The 11,720-nt window shown below is 41.4% G+C and overlaps 1 protein-coding gene across 1 annotated transcript; it reads left to right on the forward strand.

The window, feature by feature from the left end:
* The first annotated feature begins 292 nt into the window (after positions 1 to 292).
* Positions 293 to 2,669, forward strand: LOC149140647 (endoglucanase 1-like). Its single transcript, XM_089451031.1, has 8 exons — positions 293 to 556; positions 688 to 894; positions 1,076 to 1,276; positions 1,356 to 1,448; positions 1,539 to 1,700; positions 1,824 to 1,935; positions 2,074 to 2,237; positions 2,337 to 2,669. Exons 1-8 carry the CDS (start codon positions 293 to 295, stop codon positions 2,667 to 2,669), a joined length of 1,536 nt encoding a protein of 511 aa, XP_089307157.1.
* The last annotated feature ends 9,051 nt before the right edge of the window (positions 2,670 to 11,720 follow it).

Raw genomic sequence — 11,720 nt, forward strand, 5'->3', positions numbered from 1 at the left:
TCTGAATTTCCTGGAGTGTGGTTTACCGTGCACTCTTTGTTTTCACGTTCCCGCGCCGCCGTTTCTAAAGAAAAAGACCGTACGGTGGAATTGTTTGTCAATGGGTGGCCAGTGGCCCTATTTACATTCCAGCTGCTCCTTGATATGCGGAGTGACTTTATCGTCAATCCTTGAACTTTATTGATTCAAATTTCTATAAATTCACCTTTCTCCTCCTTCCCGCTGCATAACTGCCCATGTGTACCAAAGGAGCAACCCATTTGACATTGTGGCTGTTGTAGTTACTTGAGAAATGGAGCTAGGGAGTGAAGCTTGTGCATCTTCTTTGCTAGCATTCATTTTAGGTTTACTATGGATGGCAATGGCGACACCAGTAGAAGCCGCCGTACATTATACATATTATGGGGGACGTGCATCCTCTATGTCTCAGAACTATAAAGATGCTCTCACCAAATCCATTCTTTTCTTCGAAGGTCAGAGATCTGGCAAGCTTCCTCCCAACCAGCGGATGAGATGGCGAGGAGATTCCGCCCGTTCGGATGGATCTGCAGTAAACGTATATTCAGTCATCCCTTCACCTGCACGCATTAAACAGTTTTCTAATCTGGATTCAATATTGGCATCTGGATGAGCTGTATTGATGGTTTCCTCGTTTAACAATTGATTTCATATTAAATTGCATTGCAGGTGGATTTGACGGGAGGATATTACGACGCAGGAGACAATGTGAAGTTCGGTTTGCCAATGGCTTTCACGACTACCATGCTGTCATGGAGCGTTTTGGAATTCGGAGAGTACATGGGAGATGACCTCGACCATGCAAAAACTGCCATCCGTTGGGCCACAGATTACCTACTTAAAGCCGCTGCACATCCCGGTGTTCTTTACGTGCAGGTAATGCATATATTCTTTTTACGGTACGAAGAGAGGAGTCATGTAGCATGTACTATGGAATATATTGACAGACACTGAAGCAGGTACTATGGAATCAGGTAGATATTGACTGACACTGCAGAACGTAATATGGAATAATGGATATACACATATTGATACATGATGAATGGTGCAAGTACAGGTAGCTGATCCGAATATCGATCACAAGTGCTGGGAGAGGCCCGAAGACATGGACACACCCCGCAATGTCTATAAAATAGATGCTGAACATCCAGGCTCTGACGTTGCCGCAGAAACGGCTGCAGCTCTTGCAGCTGCGTCATTGGTATTCAGCACAACGGACCGTACTTATTCTCAGCTTCTCCTTCAAACTGCAACGCAGGTATAATAACAACGATTGAAAGAGCTCAAATTCTCATCTTTTCATTCACCTCACCGTCTTTGTTGTTTGTTGAGACAAGGTATTTGATTTCGCGGATAAACACAGAGGCGCTTACAGTGACTCCCTCCAGTCCGAAGTGTGCCCATTCTATTGCTCTTACTCGGGATATCATGTGAGTGCTCCATCTATCTATCGACAATATATATGAAGTAATAGAGAATAATAATATGATCCTCACGACATCGTAATCTTTTGCTTGCAGGACGAATTACTGTGGGGAGCAGCATGGTTGCAAAAAGCGTCAGGCAGTGCATCCTATCTCACCTACATCCAATCAAATGGCCAGACTTTTGGCGCGGACGACAACGTCAATTTATTGAGCTGGGACGAAAAGCATGCAGGAACCAGAGTTCTTTTGGCTAAGGTTAAATTATGCACCAAAGTTCAAACTACAGTCATGCTCCTAACTATATTGGATTAAGCACGCATCATTATATCTGTTTCAGCAATTTTGTTGTTCACCTTAAATGTTGCCTTCGGTGTGCAGGAAGTTCTGTCAGAAAATTCCAAGTCTCTTGAGGAATACAAGGGCCATGCTGACAACTTCATTTGCTCTCTCTTGCCCGGAACACCATCCTCTCAGGCGCAGTACACACCAGGTTAATCTTCATGAGAATCCACAATACTGACTTTATAAATTTTATAGTTTTATCTAGCCGGGGCTGAGCGTACTATATTTCTTTTGTTTGGCCGATGATTAAAGTCTAGGCTAACTTATTTGATTCGAGATTTTGCAGGGGGGCTGCTCTTCGACATGAGTGATAGTAATTTGCAATATGTGACGTCCACAACTTTCCTGCTTTTTACTTATGCAAAATACTTAAGCGTTTCCAACCAAGTGGTGAGATGCGGGAACATCATAGCTACTCCAACCCGGATACGTACTCTTGCGAAAAGACAGGTACAAAAACTGACTACGGCTTTTTTATGCCTTTGGGGCGCAGACGGTGCTTTTAGGCGTACTCGTGATCGTTATCTTCTAAATTATATTTCTTTACAGGTGGACTATATACTGGGAGACAACCCTCTGGGAATGTCATACATGGTGGGCTACGGTGCCAAGTTTCCAGAACGTATACATCACAGGGGTTCGTCGTTGCCTTCCATATACAACCATCCCCAAACGATTTCCTGCAACGATGGCTTCCAGTCGTTGTATAGCAACGGTCCCAACCCAAACATTCTTGTTGGTGCTGTAGTTGGAGGACCCGACAACAATGACCGCTTTTCCGACGAGCGCAACGACTATGCGGACTCTGAACCCACCACTTATATCAATGCTCCATTCGTCGGTTGCCTCGCCTATTTGGCACAGTTCGGATCTTCGTTTTAGTAGCTACAGAATTTTATACTCCCGCCATATTGCCATATTGTTTCATGTTGGGTATTTTTCTTCAAATGGGAAAATACCAAAAACCAATATTTTAAACACACTGAGGCAATGCTCTGTTTTTACTTTGCTCCAGGATCTTTTGTGCATAGAAGACTTAAAAGAAATTTCACTCAGAGAACTAGAGTATTTCACCATAAGAGATTTCTATTCATTAAAAAAAAGATACAAACTTCATCCTCTTTTACTGAGAGGGATTTACCACTGTAAAACCATTTTCATATTCACTGCTGTGAAAAACAACTTACTGCTGTAACAAAAGTTTACATGAGCTTACTGCTGTAAAACAAAATTTACATTCACTGGTGTAAAACACATTTACATGCTGCTGTAAAAACAAAACTTACAGAGTTACAAAAACTCGCTCCACCATTTCCTTTATGCACTGCTATGCAAAACTACACATGGTTTTTCCACACACCTGAAATTACATCACCCTGGTTCTATCTTTTTACACATTTACATTCACTGGTGTAAAACACATTTACATGCTGCTGTAAAAACAAAACTTACAGAGTTACAAAAACTCGCTCCACCATTTCCTTTATGCACTGCTGTGCAAAACTACACATGGTTTTTCCACACACCTGAAATTACATCACCCTGGTTCTATCTTTTTACACACTGCTGTGTGTTCAATACATACCACACATGGTTTTCGCTTCACCACTCTAATTTTTACTCTACTGTGAACTCACACACTTAAACTTCCCGTGTGCCATACATGAAAACACAAGTCAACACAGTAATAAATTACATACACCTATCCCATACAGAATTTATGTGATAAGTACATACGCCCATACCTTCTCATAAAAAAAAACTTACGAACTCTATGTAAAACTTTAATATTCTACCTACCACTATGACATTTCATTAAGACGTATGGTCAACCAAAACTTAGCTTTACTCCACGCAACATTTAATATTTGCCGTCGGGTGAATTTCAAACATTATGCAATTTGGTTTTGGGAAGCCATCGGGTCCACTCCATCGCATCGCAACTTTACTCATGTCAAAGACCCCGACCCTATGATATTGCCGATAGCGAAGTGCCGATGCGATATCGGCGATCGCTCATCGCAAACACAAGAGCTTCCTTATGACTCCTTCACTTCAACTTTGCCGATGCGATATCGGCCCTTCACTTTGACTTTGCCGATGCGATATCGGCGATCGCTCGTCGGCAACATTTTATATCGCTGCCACTACCTGCCTCCTATGCTTCAACCTGCCGATATGCCGACTTGCCGATATGCGATATCGGCGATCGCTGTTGAAATTATATTTTCAACACTCCCCTTTAATTTCAACTGTCGGGCATTCAATCATACCCAAACACTTCCTCAAAAATTCAAAGCTCTTCTGATCCAATGGCTTTGTCAGGATGTCCGCAACCTGTTCTTGAGTCCTGCAATGTTCCAAGACAATTTCTCCATTGTTCACCAATTCTCTGATGTAGTGAAACCTTGTATCAATGTGCTTCGTTCTCTTGTGAAACACTGAATTCTTTGACAATGCAATAGCTGAGCTATTGTCACAAAAGATGACTGTCGCTTTTGCCTGCTCTTGGCCTAAGCTTCTCAACATTCTTCTCATCCACACTGCTTGACATGCTGCTGCTGTAGCTGCCACATATTCAGCCTCTGCTGTAGACAATGCTACAATGGACTGCTTCTTAGAAGCCCATGAAATGGCTCCTGAACCCATATGAAAAACATAACCGGAAGTGCTCTTCCGATCATCTACACTTCCAGCCCAATCGCTATCAGTGTAACCAATTAAATCTGAACTTTCTGAGATGCTATATAATATGCCAAACATTTTGGTACCCTTGACATACCTCAAAATTCTCTTTGCTGCCTGCCAATGTGCCTCCTTTGGCCTCTCCATGAACCTGGAAATTAAACTAACAGCATACATTAAATCAGGCCTAGTTGCTGTTAAATACATAAGGCTGCCAACAATACTTTTATACAAGCTAGGATCAAACTCCTTGCTGCTGTCCTCTCTGCTGAGCTTTAATCCCATCACTGTGGGAGTGATTGCTGCCTTGCATTCTTCCATCTTAAATCTGCCCAAAACTTGATTTACATATCTTGCTTGAGATATAAAAATTCCTTTTTCAGTTTGATCTACTTCTATGCCTAAGAAGTATCTCAACAAACCCATGTCAGTCATTTCAAATTCATCCTTCATGACTGATTTAAAATTCTCAATAAGATAAATATCATTTCCAGTGAAAATAACATCATCTACATACAAGACAACAATTAAAATTTTACCATCCTTTTCCTTGATGTAGACTGTGGGTTCTCCTTCACATTTGTCAAATTCATTATCTAATAGATATGAGTCTATCCTGCTGTACCATGCTCTTGGCGCTTGCTTCAGCCCATAAAGAGCTTTCTTCAATTTGCACACTTTGTGCTCTTCACCTTTCTTCTCATATCCGAGAGGCTGTTCCACATAGACCTCTTCTTTTAACACTCCATTTAGGAATGCTGATTTCACATCCATTTGGTAGACTTTCCATTTGTTTTGTGCTGCTATGGACAGCACTGCTCTCACGGTTTCCATTCTTGCAACCGGTGCAAAAGTCTCCTCATAATCTCTTCCATACTGCTGCTTGTAGCCTTTAACAACCAGCCTTGCCTTGTGCCTTTCTATCTTGCCTTCAGCATTGCTCTTGGTCTTATAAACCCATTTCACACCAATGACTTCTTTGCCTTTTGGTAACTCAACCAAATCCCATGTTTTGTTTCTCTCTATGTCATTCATCTCCTCATCCATAGCTTCTATCCATTTCCTATCTTTAATAGCTTCTTCAAAATGAATAGGATCATCAACATGACAATACAAGGCAAATAAGGAATTCATTCCTTCTTCATAAATTTCACTTAGATTTCTAAACTTCTTACCTCGTTCACTTGGTGTGCAAGTGCTTGAAGATGCACTTGAATTTCCTCCTTGTGGTGTGCTTGGAGAAGCACTTTCATTGATCCTCAATGGTGTACCTTGCTGTCCTTGTGTTGGCGCTGCTGTTTGGGGATGTACTTCAGCCACTTCCTCTTCATCTTCATCATGAGACAAACAGCTCTTGACATTCACTGTTTTCTCTATGCTTCCATCCCAAGCTTCTTCCTCAATGAATTGAACATCCCTGCTTACAAAGAACTTCTTGGTAGATGGAATGTACAGCCTGTAGGCTTTGGATTCATCACTGTATCCAATGAAGATGCATTTCTCCCCTTTGCTGTCCAACTTCCTCCTTAGCTGATCTGGTATGTGTGCATAGGCCACACACCCAAAAACTCTCATGTGGGTGACTCCTTGCTTTCTCCCACTCCATGCCTCTTCTGGCACCTTGTTCATGACTGCTTTTGTAGGACACCTGTTCAATATATAAACTGCACAATGTACAGCTTCAGCCCAATACTCATTTGGCAAATGCTTTGCCTTCAACATGCTCCTTGCCATATCCATGATGGTCCTGTTCTTCCTTTCAGCAACTCCATTTTGCTGTGGGGTGTACCGAGTTGTAAACTGTTTATGAATTCCATTTTCTCTACAGAATCTTAGGAATTCCTTGGAGATATACTCACCTCCTCTATCAGTTCTCAATACTTTTATGTGCAGCCCGCTTTGGTTCTCCACAAGTGCTTTGAAGTTTTGAAATTTCTCAAACACTTCACTTTTGTTTTTAAGGAAGTATATCCAAGTTTTTCTTGTACAATCATCAATGAATGTCAAGAAATATTGGCTGCCAGCTAATGATGGAGCTTGCATTGGTCCACATAAATCTGAGTGGATAATCTCTAAGGGTGTCTTTGCCCTTATGCTCTTACCTGATGGAAAACTTTCTCTGTGTTGTTTTCCCAAGATGCAGCCTTCACATAGGCTGTCCGGTTTCTCTATCAATGGTAATCCCTTTACCATTCCTTTTCTGCTCAATAAGTTTAGACCTCCAAAATTGAGATGCCCAAATCTCAAGTGCCATAACCAATTCTCATCCTTTGGCACGCTCTGGAAGGCCTCTTGGGTGACTGCTGCCATTTCCCTTTTGTTCTTCATGTCAGTCCTGATCCGGAGAGGGAACATCCTGTTCCTTGTCATCTTCACTTCAGCAATGCATCTTTTGCTGGGTGGTATATCCATGATGGTGCACACATCATTTTTAAAGAAAACATTGTACCCCTTATGGACAAGCTGTCCAATACTCAAGAGATTACATCTCATTCCGGGGACATAGTATACATCTGCTATGGTTTTCCTTTCTCCTTGTTTTGAAAATATTTTTATTTCTCCTTTTCCCATAACAGACACTTTACTATCAGTTCCTAGTGTGACTTCTGATTTCACATTTTTATCTAGAGCAGAAAAGAAGGCTATATTTCCGGTCATATGGTTGCTGCAACCTGAGTCTAAAAACCATATGTCTTCACTATGTGTTTCAGCCATGTTACAAGCTAACAGAACATTGTCTTGACTGTTGTTTTCTCTTGTAACATTTGCATTTTGTCTGCTGTTCATATCATGTTGTTTCATTCTTCAATCACTAGCATAATGTCCATACTTTTTGCAATAATAGCATTGAACATTAGATTTATCATACCTTTGTCCTTGAGCATGATATTGTCCTCCTTGTTGGCTGTTGCCTTGGCCTTGGTTCTGATTTGGATTGCTGCCTCTTCCTTGTGCATTTGATGGGTTGTTCCTTCCACCTCTGTTCTGGCTTCTGCCTCTTCCTCTTTTGTTTCCTCTGCCTTGACCTCTGCCTCTTCCAAAGGACATCTGGGTCTTGAAGGCTTGCTCAAGAGATGAGTTTTCATTCCTACTCAACCTCTGCTCATGTGTTATCAGTGATGCATGTAGCTCATCAACTGAATAGCTTGAGAGATCCTTTGTCTCTTCAATGGTGGTGACTATGGCATCAAACCTTGAGGGTAAGACCCTCAATATTTTCTCCACAATTCTTCTGTCTTCAATGGTTTCTCCATGAGTTCTCATTTGTGTGATTACACCAATCACATGAGTGAAGAATGAGTCAATATTATCTGACTCTTTCATGTTCAAGTTCTCAAAATCCTTTCTCAGCAATTGTAGTTTTGTTGTCTTCACTCTCTCCATGCCTTGATAGGCTGTCTTAAGGGTTTGCCATGCCTCATTGGCTGTCTTAGCTGCTGCTAACCTTGGAAACATACTCTGGTCTACTGCTAGATACAACGACACACGGGCTTTTGAGTCCTTCTTCCTATTGTTCTTCAGCAGATCCTTCTCTCCCTGAGTTAATGCATTGAACTCAGTTTCATCTGCTGGTTCTTCAAAGCCATCTTCAACTATTTCCCATAAATCTTGAGAGGCAAGTAGGGCTGTCATAGTTATTGACCAATAATCATAGTTCTTCCCATTAAACTGTGGGAGCTGGGTGTTAAACAAACCCATACCAGTGCTTGTGCTGGCCATTCCTTGACTGTGTATTTAAAAAAATGACTGTTGATACAGCAACACAAAAAAAACTTTTGAAATACCTGAATCCTTTGATGTCTGAGTCTTCTGTCTGCCTGAGAAGTTTTGCTGCAGCAACAACCTTCTCCCTTCAGCTTCTTGAACACCTTCAAGATTCCACTGCTCAGTAACAATATCCTCCTATAAGGTCGTAATTTCTCTATGTGCTTCTGCAAATATAAAATTTTGCGCTTCTTGCACCTGTTTTTTCTTTGCTTTCTTCTGGCAGGATGAAGGTGATCTCCATCTTTACCTTCACCTATTAGTTGTAGTAAAAAATGGTTTGACCTACAAGTCGGTGGATCCAATTTACAGTCCGTCAGTTTCATGTAATCTCACACTTATATTTGCAGTCATATTTGCAAAGTTTCTATGAACTTACGTTTAATTATATACACATGGTGGAGATTTCAGTATTTCTTTCAATTCCATCTCACACTTATATTTGGTGTCATATTTGCAAAGTTTCTATGAACTTACGTTTAATTATATCCACATGGTGGAGATTTCAGTATTTCTTTCAATTCCTTTGCTATGTACATTTCAAAACAGGACTCAAATAATTACAGCAACTTCGAATTTATAAAGGGTTTCTAAATATACATACGTTTCTAAATATACATACATCATCATTTAGATAAAAAAAAAATTGCCTTCATATGAAGGATCATCACTGCCATTACAATAACCACAAAGCCATTGGATATAATAGAGTGAAAATTTGATAAAATTAACTTGAACTTCCTCGAATGTTATTTCAACTTCTTGCAATGTTAACTGCCCTTCCCCTTATTCTTTTGCTTCGGGTTGGGGGATGTGTTTCATTGGGCTTAGCATACAATTGACCTTGAAGAGGTGGTCGTTTTTGTGGCATGGGAGGTTGGGGCACTGGTTCTGAGAGGCTGGAGTTCTAGGAAGTGCATAAGGATAGAAGGAATTGGTGACAACATTGGGATAACCGGGATAACTAGGTGAAGCTACAAAGGGCCTGGCATCGACTCATGTGGATGGGGATATGCATATGGCATGCTTGAACCTTGGTAAGGGTTTCCATGGGAAGGAGTAGGAAGGGGATAGGTGTAACTGGAACTGGTCCCTGTTGGGTTGACTATCACTCATATGAGGCTAAGGATATGGTGGAGGTTGAAGGTGTGACATAGATCCAAGAATGGGATTCCCACAATGCATTAGCAGCACCACGCCAAGGCAGACTGGGAAGGACAATATAAACATATCATTATTGTGCATAGATCAAATCACATTTCAAAGCTACTTGAGCACTTCTTCCTCAAACTCGGGGAAGTGGGAGGCAACATCTTTACCTATGTGGGCCAAAAGTGATCTATGGAACCAATCCATATAAACATGATCTCCAAATTCAAGAGCCCTACATATGCTCCTCCTTCTACGCCATTCATGGTTAGATAGGAGTGTGGCAGAAGATTGATGGAAAGAGGTCATGAGTTCATTGCCAATGTGATATCATAGGGGTAACTAGAAGTATGACAAAAATTATTTGGCTAGAGTTGCGAAGGTGGAATGGGTGGCATGCAGTTGGTCCACATACCACTTTGGAGCATCTCTTGTAAAGGTGAATTGGAATAGACGAAGACGAATGTCGTCTTCAGTGATGGAATTGGATGAAAAACACATATGAAAATATCGAACATGATTTGTGGGATCTTCTTCAAGATTTCCTTCGAAATTGGGGATGTTAGAAGGAAGTTTGGTAGACATAGGAGGCCAACTCGGGTCATGGAGAAGAGGATCGTTATTGAGCTGGCTAAAATCAAGGAGGCTCAAACCAACCATAAAGGGAAGAAATTGATGATTAAAAACCATACAGGTAGAGGTTCTGCTTCTGGGGTTACCTTGGTTACCACCTTGGTTTTCCGCACCCACATTGGAAGAATCAGAAGAACTCGAAGAATAGGAAGAACTAGTGTCAGAATGAGGACTCAATGGAGGACTAGGAGAATGAACTCTAACTCGACGAGGAGGAGTAAGATGTCGTAAAGGAAACTGGGGGCAAACGCCATGGAGTCTCCATGAAAAATTCATAAGGGGATCAATGATGTCAAGACAAAGATAACTTAATAGACTAAAAATTGATGATAGGAGAAGAATATCAACAAACAACAACCAAACACCTAGTGCAATGGGCCAAGTGTAAACTAACTATATTAATATGTTACTCTAATTCAAGAAAATGGATCCTATCAAAGAAAAATAACCTCTAGCCTATAGGTGATCTAAATCCTCAACCAAGTTCTAAATCTATTGTTTCATATGACCTTCCAAAAGACTTCATAGTTGACGGAACTTGGTCCCAACAAGAAGAGTTATCTAGAGAAAGGTGGGGTAGAGAACTAACTGTTGCCCACAACCAATCCATTTCCTATGATTGGTCAGTACGGTTACCTTCATCCCACAAGGATGGTCACATCTTTAGCTTCTTGGTGATCAACCACTGCATGGAAAATTTAAATATGTTGACCAACGTTGTCTAGGGGCATAGGATAAGGGAGTCGTCTGGATTTCTCATCGAAAAAAATTTCATGGAGGGTTTCCTGACCACATTGAACTTCACTGGGGTGACACCTATCTTCAATGAAGGATGGAATATTGGGGGGTTCCCTTCCGATCTATCATAGGATGGGTCATCTGTGGGTTTAGTGTCCTCTTCGATCGGGGGGTCACCTTCATGGTAGGAGATGTTACAATGGTGCCACGGTGTCCTGTTCTGACATGGATTGACCGATCCATAATGGTCATTGGGCTATGCCACAAAAGAAATATTCGCAGTATCCAGGTATGCCACAAGACAAAAACACTAATCATCCACATGCATTTCGCTCTATTGTTTCATCACCTATCTCTATTCCGTCTTTCCCGAGTACCTCTCCAAAATCAGATTTTCCACTATCTGACAGTCCTCCCCCCTTCATATGTCAACCACCACCCGAATTGACTCCCTATCAGGATATTCCTGCCCCTTTTTCGGCTCCACACCCCTATCATGACATTCCATCCCCCTCACATATCGCATATGTAGCCCCCCGATACTACTCCATCGACAGTCCAAGGACAAAGGTCCTTGTCTTAGCATTACTCACCCAAATTCGCCTACTACCATGCCTACGAATTTTTTTGGGAGTTACTTGGACTTCTTATTACAAAGAAAGACATTGGATATTCGTACTCTCACTATCCATAAACCTGGGGGTTCTACCTCTCCCCACATCAGCCCTACCTCGGCAGGTTATATTACTATCCAACATAAACAAAACCGATGTAGCCATCATTTTTGGGGACACCCCAAGACAAACCCATTTTCCTCCCCCATGGATTATTTTCTAGTTGATGTTCCTATCGCTGACATCTCCCCCTCATGGGCCCTTACAGCACAGTTTCCCTAAAAAGGCCTTCCATGACGTGCATTATCTCCCTTAATATTCGGGTTCTAGTTTTTGCCCCTAAATAATT

The sequence above is a fragment of the Pinus tabuliformis genome, chromosome X (assembly GCF_031772625.1).
Source record: "Pinus tabuliformis cultivar Carrire ecotype Pingquan chromosome X, CPIR1, whole genome shotgun sequence".
NCBI lineage: Eukaryota > Viridiplantae > Streptophyta > Pinopsida > Pinales > Pinaceae > Pinus > Pinus tabuliformis.

What these genes read in the sequence shown, in the direction of transcription:
- LOC149140647 (XM_089451031.1), top strand. Translation starts at nt 293, where the DNA reads ATGGAGCTAGGGAGTGAAGCTTGTGCATCTTCTTTGCTAGCATTCATT. An exon ending in CGGATGGATCTGCAGTAAAC is followed by an intron (nt 557 to 687) that starts GTATATTCAGTC and finishes ATTGCATTGCAG; the next exon opens with GTGGATTTGACGGGAGGATA. An exon ending in TCCTTCAAACTGCAACGCAG is followed by an intron (nt 1,277 to 1,355) that starts GTATAATAACAA and finishes TGTTGAGACAAG; the next exon opens with GTATTTGATTTCGCGGATAA.